At 38.8% G+C, this 20,379-nt stretch overlaps 9 protein-coding genes across 9 annotated transcripts; 1 reads left to right on the plus strand and 8 right to left on the minus strand. All coding sequences in view use genetic code 12, as the record gives it.

The window, feature by feature from the left end:
- Positions 1-297: 297 nt before the first annotated feature.
- KRE6 (beta-glucan synthesis-associated protein KRE6) lies at positions 298-2,466 on the minus strand (the record flags this gene model as incomplete). The annotated part of the gene is made up of 1 exon (XM_064994931.1): positions 298-2,466. The coding sequence occupies one exon, from the start codon at positions 2,464-2,466 to the stop codon at positions 298-300; it is 2,169 nt and encodes a 722-aa protein (XP_064851003.1).
- A 787-nt stretch (positions 2,467-3,253) lies between these two features.
- DASC09_013290 (uncharacterized protein) lies at positions 3,254-4,888 on the minus strand (the record flags this gene model as incomplete). The annotated part of the gene is made up of 1 exon (XM_064994932.1): positions 3,254-4,888. The coding sequence occupies one exon, from the start codon at positions 4,886-4,888 to the stop codon at positions 3,254-3,256; it is 1,635 nt and encodes a 544-aa protein (XP_064851004.1).
- Positions 4,889-7,007: 2,119 nt separating this feature from the next.
- On the minus strand, positions 7,008-8,399 carry DASC09_013300 (Mgr3 protein; the record flags this gene model as incomplete). Its single annotated transcript, XM_064994933.1, has 1 exon — positions 7,008-8,399. One exon carries the CDS (start codon positions 8,397-8,399, stop codon positions 7,008-7,010), a length of 1,392 nt encoding a protein of 463 aa, XP_064851005.1.
- A 195-nt stretch (positions 8,400-8,594) lies between these two features.
- DASC09_013310 (uncharacterized protein) lies at positions 8,595-9,119 on the minus strand (the record flags this gene model as incomplete). Its single annotated transcript, XM_064994934.1, has 1 exon — positions 8,595-9,119. The coding sequence occupies one exon, from the start codon at positions 9,117-9,119 to the stop codon at positions 8,595-8,597; it is 525 nt and encodes a 174-aa protein (XP_064851006.1).
- A 489-nt stretch (positions 9,120-9,608) lies between these two features.
- Positions 9,609-9,803, minus strand: DASC09_013320 (uncharacterized protein; the record flags this gene model as incomplete). Its single annotated transcript, XM_064994935.1, has 1 exon — positions 9,609-9,803. One exon carries the CDS (start codon positions 9,801-9,803, stop codon positions 9,609-9,611), a length of 195 nt encoding a protein of 64 aa, XP_064851007.1.
- Positions 9,804-10,130: 327 nt separating this feature from the next.
- On the plus strand, positions 10,131-11,652 carry DASC09_013330 (lysine-specific demethylase; the record flags this gene model as incomplete). Its single annotated transcript, XM_064994936.1, has 2 exons — positions 10,131-10,208; positions 10,276-11,652. The coding sequence occupies 2 exons, from the start codon at positions 10,131-10,133 to the stop codon at positions 11,650-11,652; spliced, it is 1,455 nt and encodes a 484-aa protein (XP_064851008.1).
- A 419-nt stretch (positions 11,653-12,071) lies between these two features.
- Positions 12,072-14,615, minus strand: FHL1 (Fhl1p; the record flags this gene model as incomplete). The annotated part of the gene is made up of 1 exon (XM_064994937.1): positions 12,072-14,615. The coding sequence occupies one exon, from the start codon at positions 14,613-14,615 to the stop codon at positions 12,072-12,074; it is 2,544 nt and encodes an 847-aa protein (XP_064851009.1).
- Positions 14,616-14,970: 355 nt separating this feature from the next.
- On the minus strand, positions 14,971-17,232 carry DASC09_013350 (uncharacterized protein; the record flags this gene model as incomplete). The annotated part of the gene is made up of 1 exon (XM_064994938.1): positions 14,971-17,232. The coding sequence occupies one exon, from the start codon at positions 17,230-17,232 to the stop codon at positions 14,971-14,973; it is 2,262 nt and encodes a 753-aa protein (XP_064851010.1).
- A 394-nt stretch (positions 17,233-17,626) lies between these two features.
- On the minus strand, positions 17,627-20,302 carry DASC09_013360 (Ifh1 protein; the record flags this gene model as incomplete). The annotated part of the gene is made up of 1 exon (XM_064994939.1): positions 17,627-20,302. The coding sequence occupies one exon, from the start codon at positions 20,300-20,302 to the stop codon at positions 17,627-17,629; it is 2,676 nt and encodes an 891-aa protein (XP_064851011.1).
- Positions 20,303-20,379: the final 77 nt, after the last annotated feature.

Genomic DNA, 20,379 nt, shown 5'->3' on the forward strand with positions numbered 1-20,379 from the left:
AAGAAAAAAGTAGAACGGTTTTTAAGAAAGGTTGTATGGGGAAAAAAAAAGGGTCTTTCAGATGATGGATGAGGAGATAAGTAACTATGAGTGAAAATAAAACAATCAAACAAAAGAGAAAAAAGACAAAGAAGAAAAGAAAAAAATGGTAAGGGGGGGTGGACAACGCGACACCAAATCGATAAAGAAATCAAGTCAGTTCAATCGTGATGAAATCAAAAAAAAAAAAGGGGAAAAAGGTCATTAAAGAGATTGAGGGAGGCAAAAAACCTTATACTAATTATAAATTGTTATAATTCAAGTACAGCCCCCGGTCAATTTATTCTTTGGGAATGAGTATCCAGCATCTTCCCAACTAGTCAAGTTAGGATTACTGTAGGCGTTCAAGTGATCTTGAATATAGTCATATGTTGGATAATCCTCCGGATCACAACCCATGTTTTCTTCGCCTTCAGGTTGGTAAATTCTCACATAATCAATTCTCATAGTCATTGGGAAATGAAGAGAAGCCCAATCGATATAAGCCCAATTGTTAGAAATGCCCAAATTTAAGTTGATAGACATTGGTTCTTTGGTAATTCTTCTCCAGCCAATATTACCATTTGGATGTAAAGCTTTTGCGTGAATTGTCAAAGTTGGATCGTCACCGATAAACCATTGGATGTAACCATCATCATTGTCATTTAAATATTCAAAACCAATTTTTTGGAATTGGTGGACTCCACCAGTGTCACCGAATTCATACCAGGTAATGTTCATTGTTGAAGTTGCAGAAACGGCTTGTTGGAAAGGACCGCCGGTATAGGTATTCATTGAGGAGATAGATGAGTTATGAATTTCCACAAAATCATAATCTGGGTAGTACCAGATATCATAAGGAGCCATTTGCAAAGATTGAGAAGCAACACCAACCCCAAGGGTAGTATCCATTTCCCCTTCCAAGGCATCAATTTCTGGAGCCCCTCTACCGGTACCTCTATTTGGATGATCTTCCCCTTTACAAGTACAAGAATTCAATCTTTGACCAGGCAAATAACTGATCCCATCAGGAGAAGATTGATTTGGGGTGATTCCCGCGTCACATTCTTCATACGAATAAGGCCAAACCCCGTCACTGGTGGCCAAATAACCGGTACGAGCAATATTACCCATTGTCCAAATACCAGGCCACAAACCAGTAACGTTACCATAGTTTGGCAACATGACACCAACTTCCAAATTACCTTGAGTAAAACACAATCTATTCCAAGTTTGCACCATTCCTGATCTATAAAATAAGTCATGATTCTTATAAGCATCCATTCTGAGATTCAAACTACCGTTTGCAGTACTAGAAGCATACGGATCATACCATTCTAAATCGTTGGTGGCGGCATAGTGGAAATCAGGAGCAAGGAAGAACTGATCGTCACCATCGTAGAAAGTTCTGCCTTCTTTATTGAATTCATCAGAAAATGCCAAATTCCATTTGGAGCCGTCACGGGCGGTTTTGGTCAATGCGGAATTTGGGGTATCTGGATCAACAAGGCTGGTTCTGATGGCAGATAATTGTGGATAAGTGTATTTGGTTAAGATTTCGTAAGTGACTGGGGCGCTCTTGTCAAGGATCCCCGAGTAGGTTAACACTGGGTAAACGACGAAAACCATGATGGCGCCAATCAAAAGGCAAACCAAGCCAACAAGCCCAAAACCAGAACGTTTATCCATGGTCTTCAAGTCGAACATCATTCTACCATGATCATATTTTGCATCTTCGATAGGGTCAGGGTTGTGCAAGTAGTCATCTGGTTCTTTTTCATCGATGTGTAATGGGAATGACGAAGCAGGATACCCACCAAAAGGCGAGAAATCGGCGTCGATTAAGAAAGGGTTGGTGGAGCGATCTGACATCGACGAGGTATCCGACATATCTGAGCTTTTATTGTGAGCGTTTGCTCCAGGACCTCCCAACAATGAGTTTCTAGAGTTAATGGAAAAGGCCATGGAGGCTACTCTTTGATTGCCACCATTACTAAGTGAAGGGTAGCGGTCAAATTCATGAGGAATCAAAGATTCGTGGGGGTTTGAAGGGGTGTTTGGGGATATTGGGGTGTTGGCGATATTATTATTGACGTTATTTTGGTTAGAGGCAGGGTTTTGAATGTTGCTAACGGAGTTGTTAACCGAATTAATATTTGAGTTTGAATTTTGCTGAGAGTAGAAGCCTGAGTAGTCAATGTAAGGCTTGGAGGCATTATTGGCAGAAGAGGCCATGATATCGTTTGCAGGGTTATTGACATTGTTCATTTGTGCGTCGTTGTTGTTGCTGCTGCTGCTGTTGTTGTTGTTGTTATTTGTGTTGTGATGACCTGTTCTGTTAAAATCGGAATCTGATTCAGAATCGGAATAGGAGCGTTGATCGTTAAAAGGGTTTGATTCCTCGTCCAAAGAGTTTGGCGAGCCTGAAGTCAAGTTTCTCCTAGACATTTTTTGAAGTCACCAATGTACTAATAGAAAGAAAAGAAAAAAAAAAGGCTAAGCAAGGTAATACAAGACGACGATTTGGTCTTCTGGAGAGGTAATGAGTGAGTGAGGACAAGTAACGAATGGCAATCGAAATGATAATGAGGGAGCAATCGACAAAGTGAAACCACAAACAGACAGTGGTTTGAAGAGTGTGGGACTAGAATAAGTACGGTATAGTCAGACTACCCAGGTAGAACACTGATATAATGGGATAGTAGACGAGGATATATGATTTAGAAGAAGTTGAAATTTTTTTTTTTCTGATCTGTTGTTTTCTATGTGTGGTTTTTTTTTTTTTTTTTTTGGAATTTTTTAGATTTCTTTATTGTTTGTCTTCTTTTGCTTTTTCCCAGGGGTGGTGGGTGGATCAAAGAGATTAGCTCGTGTATGTCGAAGGGAGTCTTTTAGGGGGACAACAGTTGTATATATGGAATGTTATATGAACGAGGAGTGAGTGTGTATATATAATATTATGATAAAACTACTACTAATAATCATAATAATAACAGTAATCTATACAATGCTGAGCAATAAGGCTGTGTGGGTCGGTGTTGCTGAGGCAGGGAAGGGCACCGGGTAACGGCAGATGGCGACTGCGTGTAATTGGGGGGTCACTGGGGGTGCGGCAGTGCATTCCAGGCACATTACGCTACTTATTACGTAATGCAACCCCCCCGTGACTCTGGGATATACATTATATTGTATTATGTAAGATATATAAGATATATAGGATATATATAAGATATACTCATCTCACCTCAAACCCCAAAAACTCCCGGGCAGCCCCTTCCCCAATCGCATACAACCCAAACAACGTCCCAGTGAAATCCCACGCCGTAACGTCCCCAGCATCGATCCTCCCCAACTCAACCCACCGATGATGATGATCAAAATACTCAAATCGATAAGTATCACGATCAGCAACTATTCGCAATGATAACCTACCCCCACCACCAGCATCTCCATAATCTGCTTCACCGTAACGAATATTGTTAGGAAGCCCCCGGGATTGAAAATACACTTTCCTCGTATCACTGCGATATCCCACTTCGAATACCCGGTACAAATCTTTGAATAAACAAATCCCCGACTTCACCCGCCCATCATTGCTTATTTGCATCGTCACTTTGGCAATTTCCAGTAATTGGCGCTGTCTAACGCCAATAAACGAAATCCCAACCGCTTCATCCACTAAATCCGCCTTCGAAGGTTGGATCTCGATTCTCCCTTTTCCAATTCGATAATTCAGTAAACAAGGATTCTTAATAAACAAATATTCCAACTTGTTATCTTGCTTCATAACTTCAAGTTTGCCAGGGGTATTGTCAAATTTTGGACCTTCCAACTTCAATGAAACTTTGTTATCAAACTTCGGCCATTCCCCAGACCAATCAATCCGAACAATAAATGATTCTCTCCCCATTGGGTGCTTCCCATTCTCAAATCTCACTGCTAAAAACACACACCACCAACTGCCATCGTCCTGTACTTGGAAAAAATCACCATGCCCAGTATACTGAATGTAATCTGGCTCGCCAGACTCATTCAATACTGGCGCCGTAAACTCCCCGCTAGGATCGGCAGTGAATATTGGATTATTTGGCGATTCCTCATACGGACCATCAATGGTTTTACTCCTGGCAATGGTTAACATATGATGAGTGAAAGTTCCTCCATCAGAAACTAAACAATAATACCACCCATTCTTCTTGTAAATATGGGGTCCTTCAGGAACCACCCGACATCCTGACCACCCTTTCCAAATCTCCCGCTCTTGTGAAAGTTTTTCCCCAGTATCAATATCCAATTCAAATTGTTTAATAGTAGTCCTTGCCTGTCCCTCGATTCTCGGGTGATAAGTGTACGATCCAGTGACGTAAGCTTTACCATCTTCAAAGAAAAGATCTGGATCAATACCTTGAAATTCGAAAAACACTGGGTCTGACCAACTTGATTCTTGATAGATATTGTCAGTGGAAATCACAAAATTGATATACTCTTTATCATTAGGTCTTGGGTTGACACAAGTGCAAATAATATAGAACCTCCCTTGGTGGTATCTGATAGTTGGTGCGGCAATACCCCAGTTGTAAATAAACGGTTTTGCATCATCATGAACATCACTATAGGTTTGGATGATCGTGGTAACCTTAGATAAATCTACTTGACTGTGTCGATTTAACCCATTACCAATATGGGTCCAATTGGCCAAATCGGTTGACGCGTAGATAGGGATCCCGGGAAAAAATTGGAACGACGAGTTTGCTAAATAGTACACTCCGTCAACTTGACAGATAGTAGGATCCGGACTGAATCCTGAGATGATTGGGTTATTGATGATCATTTGGTGGTGTCGACTCATCAAATTGGAAAATTGGTCCATCAATATGGCCCACGGTTCATTTATATGCGATGATAGTGGATAGCCTATCTGGCCGGGGAAATCTGGCCAATTGAAATAGGTGGGGGATATGTAATTATATCATCATTATAGTCATCATTATAGTCATCATCATTATTATTACTGAAATCTATTAAATGATTATTTTTTGCATTGATTTTTACTAATCCTTGTCTGATAAATGGCTACCACAGAATTTTTCGCTAATGCTGCACCACACATTCCCGTTGAAGTATTGCTTGCAAATAAATGAAATGATATGATAGCCAAATTAATGGCCCAAATATTGATCATAACTATTAGTATCGTAGCCACTAATATCTCATAAAATAATGGCCATATTATTAAAAACGAGATATCAATAATATTGCCTGTTTGCTGATTATTTTGTGTCTTTCACACAAGATAAGGAAGGCACCATGCGCATATTTTAATGACATGAGCCTTACACTATTAGCACAAACAGATAATATATAAATGATGGCTCTCTATCTATTTATGTATATATATATATATATATATGTATGTATTCTCTCTATTTAATTGCAATTCCCAAAGCATTTTCTTTAAAAAACAACAACTAAAAATGCAACTCTCAACATCCACACTTTTATCAATAATCGCCACATTATCATCCTTCACCACCGCTGCCCCGGCACAAAAGGCCGCTCCTCTACAAGTCGACTTTAACGTCATAAGATACGGGGTGAGTAATTCCAGTTATGGGGCCCAAAAATCGGTACTCAGCGCCATAAATCTCAATTTAGCCAATGAATACTCGTTATATTTGGCGGAAATTCAAGTGGGGACCCCAGGACAAACCCTTCAAGTCGATGTCGATACCGGGTCCTCTGATTTATGGATCCCTGCCATCGGTACTAAAGCCTCTAGTGGAACATTCAACGCCAGCAGTTCTTCCAGTTTTTCCAAGATCTCTAACGATTTCAAAATCGGTTACGGGGATGGGTCCCATGCTTTTGGTGATTGGGCCACCGAAAATGTCAACATCGGCGGGGCTCATCTTAAAGATATCAGATTGGGTTACGCCACCAACCAGACCGTGGGTAGAGGGCTTTTAGGTGTTGGTATGGTGGGCAATGAGGCGTCCAACGTTTATAATAATATCACTTATCCTAATTTCCCAGCACAATTGAAAGATCAAGGGATCATCAATAAGAACGCATATTCGTTATACTTGAACTCGTTGGATGCCAAAGCAGGATCGATCTTGTTTGGTGGGGTCGACCATGCCAAATATGAAGAGGAGTTGAAAACTTTAGATTTGGTGAATATTGACGACGAAGGAGAAAAAACTTCATCTCCTGTAGCATTTTTCGTCAATTTGGACGGAATTTCCCAGGGAGAAACTTCTTTCACCAATGATGCTTCTTATCCGGCATTATTGGATTCTGGGACCACCTTAATCTACGCTCCTTCTGCCATCGCCACCGCCATTGGTGAAAAATTCGGTACCAAAGTTCCATTTTTCGATGCTTACGTTACTTCTTGTAACAAAAAGGGTGAGGATGTCGAGTTCACCTTTGGTGACAAGACCATTAAGGTGCCATTCAGCAACTTGTTATATCAAATCAATGGTAAGTCTAATAAGCCAATGTTTGATGAGTGTTTGATTGGTGTTATGCCATCAAAAGATAATTCTTATATCCTTGGGGATGCCTTTTTGCGTTCCGCATACGTGTTGTACAATATCGAAGACAACCAAGTGGGGATTTCCCAAGCAAAGTATACCACTGCTTCAGATATCGAGCTTCTTTAAAAGGAGAGATTCATACATTTTTTAACTTCATTTCTTTACACAAAGGATAGTGTACATTGATTGTGCAATCTATCATATCTATATTATTTCCCCTTTTTTACAGATTCTATTCCTCAATACAACATAGTTTTCATTTATTATTATTATTATTATTAACATTATTATTTCGAAAAGTGGCAGGCTTTCTCAAAGGTTTGACATTAACCGGAAAATTATAAGATTAATTTAGAGCAACTATTATAAAGATCCACTAAAACAGTTTATCGAGAGAGCCACTCTCTCATTATATACAAAATCATAACTTTGAAACAGCTTTACGCTAACTCAATTTGAATCTTCCGATTTGTCAACTATTTTCTTCAATTTCAGTAACTCATTATCACATTCAGCCACCAAATCATAAAACCCTACTGCCCGACCTTTCAATCTCGCCTCCACAAGTAACGCTTTCGATTTTTCGACATTCCCAATATGTAATTCAATGACCCCTAATGAGTACAATGACAACGCCATGGCACTTGAGAGCTCTGGATTATTCTCCTTGTAAGTCGAAGGTACCGAATTACACAACCTAACCGAACATTTGTACCATTTAGATGCCTCATTCATTAAATGTTTACTGTTCTCTTGGTTCTCCGCTTGGTTTTCTGTAAGTGCCAACGCCTCATATGTTTCTGACCTTAGATAAAGCATCGACCCGCAAGAATTGATAGAATTAAGAATTTCCACCAATTCAAACCCGGCACTTGGCATCCATTGAGTGGTACAAAGTTGCACCGCCGCCGCTATTTGCTTATACTCCTTTGTCAGTCTCAGATTACAAATTGACACAAAAAGATCTCTGACGTTAAAGAATTCTTCACGAAACGGTAGCCATTTTGATTTGATCAATGGGTAGCCGGTAAAGAATGCCCCCGATTCACCAACCGTTAAAGTGTAATCCTTATTGGCGGATTTCTCATTATTAGAAAAATCAGTGACGAGTAACACTTCGGAAGCAAGGGCTGGATCAATATTCGGATCAAACACATTATTCCCACTGGCCCCTAATCTCTTCATCACCTCGTCCATTGCCTTTAATAAATGGGTGAACACAAATGATTGCAAGTACGATGACGCGCTAGATTTCTCATTGAGCAGGGCATATTTGGTAACGAGGCGTAAATCTTTTTGGATCAAATGACCTTTTAATTCGCTATCAATAGATGGATCATTTAATGACTGCAAGTATCTGGCAGATATCTCATGATATATTTCGGAAGCGGCTTCACTATCACCCAACTTTTCGTACATTTCTCCAATTTTGAGTTCAATTCCAGTATATTCGTCAGATATTTGATCCAACTTCTCATCATTGGCAACTTCCAATGCTTCATAATACAACCCCAACGCTTTTTTATAATCGAAATTTTCCTTGATTGATTCTGCCCAGAGGGCTTTTCTTAATACTTTGGCTACCGGGGAACTGAAAGTATGATGAGGCCAGTAGAAGTACCATCCAATGAACCCAACCACTCCAATGGTACAAAGACTATACAAAAGAATCCGTTTCCTCTTGGCTGATTTCTCCTCATGATGGAAAAAGTTCTTGTACGCCCTTTCACGTTCTGGAGATATTACCGCTTTCACAGACCTTCCCAGACAAAAATTTCTATGCGATGAGCTAAGGAATAGGGAATTTATAATTCTTGACCTTCTGATAACAAAAGCTGTCATTTTGTGGTGAGATAATACAGAGATAATAACGTATTTACATTTATTGTCACCTACATTATTATTATTATTATTATTTACTTTGCGGGTTTTTCCCTTTGCTGCCGGGTTCATAACATGTGGGACCACACCGCTCTCTTTGCACGCCAATATATCTTCCAACATTGAGTATAATATATGTGTATTCGTGATGAATGCTTATTGTTTATCTATTATCGTGAAATCTATCAAATTGTCGTTGGATATTTTTTGGCGGTTCGTGAGGTACCCTGCCAACTGCAAGCACTCTGTTGCAACATCGCTAATACATCGAAAACGCGATGATCCCAATGGGGTGCCCCCATACCATCTGGCGACAACAATTAAGATATTCACCAATTTAGTGCGATCTAATAACCCCTGTAGTCGCAACCCTGCCCCGCCTTCGCCATCGTCATGATACCCTTGGTCGACCACTCGAAGTGGGCTGTCGGAGTTGCTCGGCGAGTTTCCAATCTTGAAAGCGTACATTTGGGGGTGTGTGGCCTTTTTCAATGCCTTTTCTATTTCCATTAGACCTTGTAATGCTTGGGGGATATCTTTTCTATCATGGATTGCAATGCAATAACCTTTGAATTTCGACTTCTTGACCGTCAATACCGTCGACTCCGTCCATTTCGACGATACTTTTGAAGAGATGCTCCTCTTCGTAACTTCATTCATAATCCTCAAATAGCCATTCATTGGCAATCAAACCGGTATCTTGGAAAATAATAACACAAATCTAAACTGAATCGCACCCAGGAATGAAAGATCCAGGAGACCAGAAAAAATCATCGGGGGGTGCTTATCGCCGGGGCTGCGCAATCACACAACCGCCTGTTGGGTGCTTTCCCAATATGGAGTGCGCGGTTTGCAATATTCATGATGTTTGTTTTTATCGGCACAAGTGTTTTTAAGGCGCGAATACTGCTAACGAAGCTCTGTAAACTAAAACTCTGAGTTTAAAAGACTTCTTTCTCAGTAAATTTCATCAATTTGGTTCGAGTCTTTTGGTTTTCCGTATCTGATCCCAAAATAGAAGGGTTCAATATCACCATAAGCATTTTCCATTGATTTATGTTTTAATTGGTACTGTTCATATTGTGCTTGGTTTCCACGAGAAGTTTCTTGTCCCTCATTGTGAACCAACATAATAAACTCCCTTGTATCAGATGGTCCACATACATTTTTTTATCCAATACTAAGGCCACCTCCAAGGACATTAAGCCCCAAAAGTCCCATCCTTTCGGATCTTCTCCTATACACTGACTTTCCACTCTGAATAATTTCATCAAAAAACTCGAATTGTGAAATTCTATGATTCCATTTGATTCCATTGTTTGAAGGGAATATTGAAGGTGACGTCGAGGAAGTATAAAAAGGCATCTTCACAGAAATTGCGGCTGATTCGGGTTATTGCTTTAGTCTTATGAAATGTTACAAGGTGCGTTCTTTGAGAGGAATTTTGCTGATTTATAATTGAGATATGGGTGAATTATACCAATTTAATAAACTGAACATACATCCAAACTAGAATCAGATCTCCATGACTTCTGATATGATCATCTCCCAGTTCAACTAAACCCCCCGTTGTTGTTCATTGGTGGCCGGGTTATGAAAAAAAAAAAAGCAGCCCATCAAATTATTCCATCACCAAAATCATGGCCCCACTAGTTGACGGTTAACCTTTTTTCTTATTATTATTGTCTCTCAATGCCCCCCATAATGACCGATAATCCTGCTATTTTGCCAGACCATTACAGCAATGGCCATGTGCCTGTATTTACTCCGGTAGGTTTTTTTTTTGTTGTTGTCTTAGTAACATTTGTTGACCATGGACTAACAGAACCACTCCTAGACAATAGACCAATTTGCTGATTTCAACAAATTCGTGAAGGCCATCAATTCATATGGTATGGAATCAGGGATTGTCAAAGTGATTCCTCCAAAAGAATGGGTCGATGCATTACCACAAATCACCGCCGAAAAAATCCTGTCGGTGAAGATCAGAAACCCTATTGTACAAAACATCAACGGGGCAAAAGGAGTCTATGTAGCGGAAAATATCGAAAAAAAGCGAACTTTCAGTTTACCAGAATGGAAAAAACTTTCACAGATGTCGAACCATCAACCACCGTATCCAAGAGGTGCGAAACGAAGACAATCGATCGTGAAAAACGAGGCTGCTGCCCAGAAAGTTGATCAAACCGAGTTTGATTATAATATCAATACCGATGATTTCACCCCCGAGCGTTGCGAGTTTTTGGAAAACAATTATTGGAAAACTTTGTCTTACGCTCAGCCAATGTACGGAGCAGATTGTCTCGGATCGATCTTTGATGACTCCATCGATTGCTGGAACGTTGCCCGCCTCCCGAACCTTCTCGACTACTTGGACGCCCTGATACCCGGGGTCAACGATGCCTATTTATACGCTGGTTTATGGAAAGCGTCATTTGCCTGGCATTTAGAAGACCAAGATCTTTATTCGATAAATTACTTGCATTTCGGGGCCCCAAAACAATGGTACTCGATCCCTCAAACCCAGGCTCAAGAGTTTTATTCATTAATGGTAGAATCGTTTCCCGAAAACCATAAACAGTGTTCGGAGTTTCTACGACACAAGACGTTCATGGCCAGTCCAAGTTTCTTGGAATCAAAGGGTATCCAAGTCAACAAGGTCACTCACCATCAACACGAATTCATCATCACTTTCCCGTTCGGGTATCATGCGGGGTTCAACTACGATTATAATTTGGCAGAAAGTGTGAATTTCGCCTTAGAAGAATGGCTTGATATGGGGTTGAAGTCCAAAAAATGTGAATGTATTGCCGACTCTGTGGGGATTGATGTAGTAAAATTGATCAACGATATCAAAAAATCTGGAGATAACGAAGAAGTAAATAATTACCAATTACCTGAAGATAAAATGGCTGCAAAATTCAATGAAAGGCATTCATTATCCCCATTGTCTAAGGAGCCTCTAATTCAAAAACAAGATGATGAATACGTGGGGGTGAAGAAAACTGAAGTATTTAAACCTCTTAAAATAAGGTTGAGGTTTTATGGTGATGGAATTCTGCAAAAGAAAACCAAGAGAAAATATACTACTACTATTACTACTACTACTAATAATAATAATAATGATGTTGATGATGATGATGATGATAATAATAATGGTACGATTGAATCTGCAAAGAAACCTAAAATTAATGATGGGTTTCTTGCCGTATAGCTAAACCATTAAATTTCGATTCCTTACCATATAGCTAGCAACTTATATAAATGATTTATGAATATATCTGTTTATTTTACACACACACAAAAAAAAAAAAGGGAATTGTGTATCTACCTGAATACTTCATCTATTTTCTTTTTTAGAAAAAATATTAATGCCAAAACTAAAGAAAAATGAAACCCAGAATTTCTAAATGAAGTCAAAAGACACTAGAAAATTGAAAAAGCTAATATGTTTGAAGAATATTTTTCAACACATAAATGAAAATGAAAATAATTAACAATTTCAAAGTAAAATATTATAAGAATTCATAGAACAAAGAAAGAAAAAAAAAAAAAAAAAAAGAAATCATGATAAAAAATAAAATACAATTGAATACACGCATTCATTATCCCCGTCAAACTAACAAGAAATGGTTAGCCGGTGCCTTGTTCAGTCTTGATTTGCTTCCTTAGGCTATCATCTTCACCATTATCTAAAGGTCGCTTCAACAGACTCGATGGATCAGTTTTTGGCAAATTTGCTTCTGATTTAACTGAAATTTCTGACTTAGTTGGTGGTTCCGATTTATTAGCGTTGTTGGCACTTCCATTTGGCTCAGTTTCATCATCATCGTCATCATCAATGGCACTTTCATTAATCTTTGATAAATGATCACCCGCATTATTCCCATTAGGACCATGGAACAAATTCTCTTCTCCTGCCAAGAAACGATCAAGATTTTGTTCGAAAGCAATAAGAGAATCGGTTCTCTTCTTTGGAACTTCCAGTTTAACCGGCAAAGCTTCTTCGCCAGCAAGTAATTTATCCAAGTTACTTTCAAGGGCAATTAGCGATGCAGTTCTAGGTTTCTTCAGAGGCGCCGAAACTGATGATGGTGGTGGTGGCGCTGGCGGAGCAGTTTGATTCTGTCTAACAGGTTCGATCTTAACCGGAGTGGCTTTGGGTTGTGTTATTGACAGGGTGTTTCTGGCTATTGAAGGAATTGGGGCGTGGATAATCGTAGGTTTCGTGGCACTTGTAGGCTTCAATGGGATTAAAGGAATTGAGCTTGGCCTCAAGTTTTGAATGATATTTGGTTTTGCAGTAGTCGCAGGTTTTGGAGCGGTAGATTTCACTTTTCCCGAAATCAATTCTGCAAATGTCATTTTCCCATTAGTTACATGGGTCGTAGCATTGTTCAAACTATTGGTTAAAATCTTTGTCAATTGTTGAGGATTCTTTTCCACATACTTTATTAACGACTGCCCATTGGCGTTTTTTTGCAATTGGTTCATTGTGGAAGATAATGCATGAGTCAACAATTTGATCACCGTCTCTTTGTTCAAACCTTTGATATTTTTGGTGATCTTTTTGAGCTGTTCTTGCAAAATATTTAAAATCTTTTTATTGTCCTCGGAAAGATTCAACTTATTAGAGGATGATTTATTATTCGTGGCTTTATTATTGTTGGCGACTTTCACAGCAGCAGTCCCTGAATTTGCCTTGGAATAACTGGAATAAGTACTACCAATTGCGGTGTTTGTTAGTGGGAGGGAATTAGAAAGAAGTGGTCTTGAGGATGGAATTGTCGATGCACTGTACTGGTTAATAATACTATTTGGTAAGAGCATACTATTAACCAAAGGAACATTGGGTAATACCCTGTTGATTGGTTCAATTGGTTGTTTCTTCTTCGCTTTATCCTTTTCGGCAAAATAATCCTCATCGATACCCCATAGCCAACCTTTCCCTTCTTTAGAAATTTTCTTAAACGCTTTATTCAACGACAAATTATGACGAACCGAACTTTGCCAACCGTCTGGACAAAATTTGTAGTACGGATACAAGTCTTGGATAGACTTATATATCTCGGATAATGACATCCCTTTATTATCAGTAGAATAAGTTCTGAGGCAATGGATTATGATATTTGAATAAGAGGTTGCTGGCTTGGTACGATATTCTTCGGGAATCTCTTCGAGGGTGTAAACTTTTTTCGGAGGTTTGGTGGTGCGCTTCTCTTTCTTTGGAACAATGACATTTGGCTTTTTCACTTCTTGTTGTTTTTGTTGTGTTTCTTGCAAATAGTGATTGGTTAATGGAATTGTTGAAGTGTTGATGATTGTTCCTGTAGATTTGGCAAGGGCAAGAATTTGATCAATGCTTTTATCACCCATGGGCGTGGCCATCACCGGATCAGTTTTTAATGCGGTATTCGTTAGAGGAATGTTGACGGTTGTCGGAATGATTGACAAAGTTTCGGGCTTTATCTTAGGTATTATATCCATAGCATTATTGTTGACAACAGCTTTCGGTTGCTTAACTTTTGGTGGTACTACATTCGAGGATAATGTTTCGGGTTGTTTTGGGGGGATCGGCTGCTGCTGCTGCTGCTGCTGCTGTTGTTCTTGTTCTTGTTCTTGTTTTTGTTGTCGTTGCTGCTGCTGCTTCTTTTGAACAGTCTGCACTTCTGGCTTTGAAATCTTTATATCTTCGCCATTTGGAAGCACAAATGTAAATGTAACTTGGCCAATTTGAATCTTATTGTCGTTTGACAATGGCACTGTCACCCCTTTCTCCACAAAGTTGTTGTCAATGAATAACCCGTTTCTTCCAAGCACCTGGATTTCAAACCTCTGGGTGCCAAAATTGTAAAATATCTTCGCATGTTTCCGGGAAACTGCCTTTGTTGGGCCCAAATGAACATCAACCGAGTACAGTTGATCATTGTTGATTCTTCGTCCCAAAAGCACTTGTAAAGTTTGGATATAAAAGGTGAAAGAGCTGAAATCTAGTCTCGCATAAGCAGAAATCTTGGTACTATCGCTTCCACTGGGTTGATTTGAATCCATCGGCACAAATGAATTCATGATTTCATTGTTGATATTATTCTTGTTATGGTTATCGGATTTGTTGTATGTAGATGATTGCGGTACCGAAGTGGTAGACGGCAGCGCACTGGTCACACTCAAATCCATGGTTATATTCCGAACAGTCTCTCTGATCTTGCTTAGTCTAATTCAATGACTGCAAGATTCTCCAAGTTCCGAATTACTATCGAGAGCTGCTTTCCAGCAAGAGAATAATAATAAATTTTTTTCTTCTGGTTATTCATGTAATTAAAGAGTATTTTTTTTTTCTTTTTCTTTTTGAGAGAGGAAAAATTGGCATCGCGCTTACTAAGCATTTACGCAAAGGATTATGTAATTGGTGATTCTTTTACAACATATATCTTCAGAAGAGAAAGATACTATTAACTACTGATAATGATGACTTAAAAATCTATGCTATAGTTATTCCCTAATATTCTACAGTGTATTTGCCAAAATTAATCTAAGAATAGTAAAACCCACTAGCGACATCCACTAATTCATCGTAAGAATACTCAAAACTGTCTTCTTCTTTGGTCAGATATATATCATTGATTGTATGCTTCATAGATTTAATGGGTGCCAGGGTCCATCCAGTGTGTGTGTCAATTAATGGACTTATATCAAAATTGATGTTTTTCACTTGTAAGAAGTTCCCCTGTTGTTGTTGAGAGTCCAAAGAATGAGAGTCGCTAGTGGTATACATGTCAACAATTCTATTGTTATAAATGTCTGCGAGTGGTAAAAACTGCAAAGTTCTTTTGATATCAAACAATTCTTCCACATGCGACTGAGTCTCCTCCGTCACCTTATTGAGTTGGAAATTATCCGCCAACAAGTTCAAAGTATCGGTCCATAATGTGGCAGCCCTGTTGGTATCTGTATAGAATGTGAAAAACTCTCTATTAGAATAATTGATCAAGGAGATCTTTGTGACAACCTTCTTCATATTTGTGAACATCTGGTTTCTTGTGACCGCAGTCTTTTGTCCAAGAAACGCTAATGATTTGATGGCATCGGTTGATACACCAAAGTTCGACCCAAACAAAACGTCTCTTCCATAGCTGAGCTTTTCGGCCACCACTTTCTTGATAGATTTCACAAAGATATGTTTCGCGTTTTTACCATCTAGTAAGCTGTGCATTTTATCGATATCTTCTTCATCGTCCCTCATATACAGTGGTAAATTTACATAAACCAAAGAATTCCCTTTGGGGGAAATCGCAAAGAAAGCCCTGCAAGAATCTGGATTACCTGTATTATCGAGTGGATTCCTGGTATAACACATCATCCCTTTAGTCAATTCTAGTACTCTTTCATTCACGATAAACATCTTCACGCTTTCCATCAATGCTTTGTTATACATTTTGAAATCTTTATCATTCAAGTAATCCAAGTACTGGTCATCTTTGAGAAATCGCATTTGAACTTGTCTGATTTTATCATAAGTGAGATCATATTTCAACTTACTGAATGCGGCATTAAAACCACCAACAGATACCATATTATAATTGAGATATTGCAAGTCCATTTTCAATAGGTTCATTATAAACAGGCAATCCTCAAGATTGTCATTACCGGCTTCAGAATGTTTCCAATATCCAAGGGCTTTTTGGAGTAAAACTAACAACAATACATCAACATATATAATAAAGTTTTTCACCACCTCATGATTGGGGTTGGAAGGGTGGAAAAACTTGGTGTGTAACATTGAAGCAATTTCCAAAACAAACCGGATGGTGGGAAATCTTTGAGGCATGCTACTAGCCAAACAGTGCTGTTTAGAAACGTCTGCAACAAACTTTTCAGTATAGGTTGCGGTGATGAACACTTTAATTGTCATTATCGTTGATGCCAGAAAATTTTGCAAAATATAGGACTTCAAATCGTTTGTGAAACCACATTTGGCATAAATTTCGGGTTCGGACATGTCAGAAATATCGAAGAATGTGAATTTTTTAACCCCCGAGCAGATATCATTCAAATTTTCATTGAAAGTGGTGTCTTGTGAATAATCATAATCCGGTTTTTCAAAGATCCCCATGAGTTTAGTAGCATTGTCACTAAATGATTCGACAATTGTTCCATATGTGGCCATGGGAATAATTCTATGATGGTATATCATCTCACAAATAATATTGGCCAAGCCTCTCAGCCTTATATGAGGAGCTAACGTCAAACAATAAGACCAAAGAGGAGGATAAAGTAATACTGTATAAAGGTTTGTCAAGAATTGTAAATTAATGGCTGCCATTGCATGATCAATAACTGTTGTGAATCTTATGGCAATATTTTCCACAAACTCCAAGTTTTCCATGATCACTTGGATGAAAAGATCGTACGATTCATTATCGTTATTTGTTGAAAGGGTAGTTTCCTTCAAGAAGTCACCTCTCAAATAAGTAGTGGCGATAATATAAGGCGAATGGTCGAATTTGTGGGCTATAGAGTACTGTACTAGCTTTGTGAGAAACTGCTTATTATTGAATAGGCGATTGAACTCATGCGATCGGGGTAACAAAAACACGAGACTGGAGAAACTGGTAAGCAATGGAGCTAACTCATTTTCACCCGGAGGATGTTCAATAATACAAGTCCTTATTCGCGTCACGATTTGGACGCCTAACACCAAAGGGATTTTCTTCCCCAGGGATGCCAGACATGCTTGGATTACCAGGTTCGAAAGATCTTGTGGCGAGCTGGGGAGGGTGGCAGCGAGTGACATGGATGTGGATTGAGGAAAGCAAGATAAATTATAATACTAATAATAATAGCAGTCAACTGTTGTGTGGATTTTATTATTGATTATTATTATTATGAGTCGATCCCATCTCATCTCCCAATTTATCCCTGCCAACCTCGTGCATAAACTCCGGACAGGTCTCGAACCTAGTTTAGTTTTCCCGCTCCGGACGCGCCGGTTGGGGGCCTTCGAAGGGAAGGGCTACGTGAAAGGAGGTTCATCAAGTAAATACTAAACATATATCGGTAAATACCCTACAATAATCATACCCATATATATCTATATATAAAAATCCATTTGTCCATATAATACATTCGTTTTTTCTGACGGGCGCCTTCCACAAGAAAACACCCAGAACCATATATAATATAATCTTTCAAAATTGAATCCCGCTCAACAACCCACTTAATTCGGCATTGTCAACCTCTCCCACCTCGCTTAGCAACTCCTCGACTCCCATCAACACATTTTCACTAAATAAACCATTATCCGTGAAAACCAAACCTTCCTGGTTAGCCTCCATCACCGAAGACTGTCTTCTCTTTTTCATAGCCTTGTCCACTGGTTTACTTAACAAAATTTTTGAGTCTCCAGGGGCATTTCTTAGGACACTTTGTTTAATTTGTTTTCTGATCTTGTTTGATTTACTAACACTGGAGTTTCTAGAGTGCCTTGCCCTTGGTTTCGCGTCAGCAGTAAAGCTGCCCCGACTACCAGAAAACTTTCTACTATTTTCGAACTCCGCTGGGCCAGTGGATGGATGAGACTGAGAATGAACCCTGTTTCTAAAAGCGGTTAGCGGAACCTTTCTTTTATTACTGGTACTGGTGGTCAAAGCATTCCAATTGAAATTATCCTCGGTTCCCTCTTCCAATTCACTGAGATTGAAAAATTCATCAAACTTCAAATCCATCCCCATACTAACATTTCTTTTGTGATTAGGATTGCTGGCATTACTTTTAACACCTGTATTTTTCATGGTATAAGGAATAATAGATCGTGTTGACAACCCATCGATAATTTCAAACGGTACATCTTTGGAAGCAATCCATGTAGCCATTCTTGGAGCGCCACCCCCATTAACTTTAGCAGATGATAATACTTCTTTAACCGATCTAGAGCCAATATTTTTAGCAGTCGAAATCGGTAAGTTCTCTTCAACATCGGTCATTTCGTTTTCATCTTCATCAGAGAAGATGGCTTGGTAGTCCATGAAGCTTTGGTTGGTTCCAAGAGTTAAATCAAAATTCATAGCATTTTTACCAGCGGTTTTGTTAACTAATGTCTGAGCCCCACTTGAAAGTTCTCTTGTACTGCTACTTCTGTGACTTTTACTTCTACTTTTCCGCTTTTTAGATTCGGTTTTCTTCTTCTTCTCATCATCACCTAATAGATAATCCCAGAAATAGGCATCATCCCCCGTTTCATCGTAAGCATCAAGATACTTGTTACCAGTAGAGTTGTTTATGTTGAAGAACCCTGATGGTTTATAATATAAATCATCAAATACCGATAATTCAATTTCACTTTCTTCATCTTCATCATCATCGTCATCGTCATTGTTATTGACATTATTATTGTCGTCTGAATTTTTATCTCCATTTTTCTTCTCCTCATCATCTGATACAAATTCCAAGACTTCATCATCATCATCATCGTTCTGTTTACCGGATCCTTTACTTCCAATTTTATCCCGAAGTACCACATCTTTGTGATTTTCCACAATACTCATCCTTGGTATGATTGCTGGTCTAGTAAAATCATTCAATAAGTTATCAGTTTGGTGGCCCATAAAAAAGCTATTTCCAGATCCAATGTTGAACTCATCATTCATAAAATACATGTCATTATCACCCTTCATTTCCTCCAATAAGTTCTTGGTTTCTTTTGCTAGCAAGTCATCGTCGTCACTCAATACAGTTTGATCGTTATTGTTGGCATTCCTCTGCTTTTTCAATTTCATTTTTTTCATTTGGGCCAATGTTTCATCATCGTAAGCATCAGCATGGTCTGCCTCATCAGCAGCAATCGCTTCTGCCAACTTGTCATTGTCGATTTCTTCATCATCCTTATCGTCATCATCGGCAGCAGCATGTTTGGCCAATTCTTTTTCATCAAGCACTGGATCCTCATCACTAGAATCAGTTAAAATAGCATTTTCATTATCAGACTTATCAATATCCGATAACGGAGAGTCAGAGTCGTCACCAAGCTTTGGTACCGGCAAAAAATTAGACTTATCAAGATTTGTGAGTCTTCTTTGAATACTTCTGCGATAGTTCTTAGGGTTCTTCACGGTTCTTGATCCCTCTACTTCTTCACCGACATCTTCTTTTTCTAATCCATGATCGTCTTCAAAAGAATCGAAATCAAAAGAGATATTAATATCAGAATCATCACCATCATTCGCTTTATTATTTTTTGAATTATTATTTGAGTCCGCATTTTCTTTATTTCTCAATCCTTTAGCTGCTTTGAGTGCTCTTTTCTTTCGCTGAGCAGTTAATTTTACAAAGTCCACATCCGATTCATATTCAGATGAATCATCATCATCATCATCATCATCATCATCATCATCATCATCATCATCATCATCATCTTCTTCTTCTTCATCATCATCGTCATCATCATCATCAACAATGACATTTCCTTCTTCATCTTCATCTTCTTCATAATCATCAATTTCAATATCCAATGATCCGTCATCACTCTGTTCAACATCATCGGCAGAACTGCCATCACTTATCAAACTAAACCTTCTTGAACTGGGTTTATTGATATTGCTGCTTTTTCCACCTCCTGGTCTTCTAGTTTTTAGTTTACCAATACTTTTTCCTCCGACCCTTGGTTGTTCTTCGGGAGATTTCCTTAGCTTAGCAAGGTTCTTGGATGAATACTTTTTAAAAGACTTTGATGACATTGGGTTATTCTTTCTTGATATTTTGGGTCTGAAGGCAGTATTCTGACTGTGTAATTTGCTGTTTGTCTTGTTAGCTGGATTACCACCCATAACCTTACTGCTATGGATTGGTTTTGAACTATTCGAACTCATGCTGACGGTTGAACGGGGCAATTTGTCTTTATATATTTTTCGTATCTATGATTTTCCTTTATCCTTGGCACAATAAC

This window comes from Saccharomycopsis crataegensis (assembly GCF_037102585.1).
Source record: "Saccharomycopsis crataegensis DNA, jcf7180000000073, whole genome shotgun sequence".
Taxonomy (NCBI): domain Eukaryota; kingdom Fungi; phylum Ascomycota; class Saccharomycetes; order Ascoideales; family Saccharomycopsidaceae; genus Saccharomycopsis; species Saccharomycopsis crataegensis.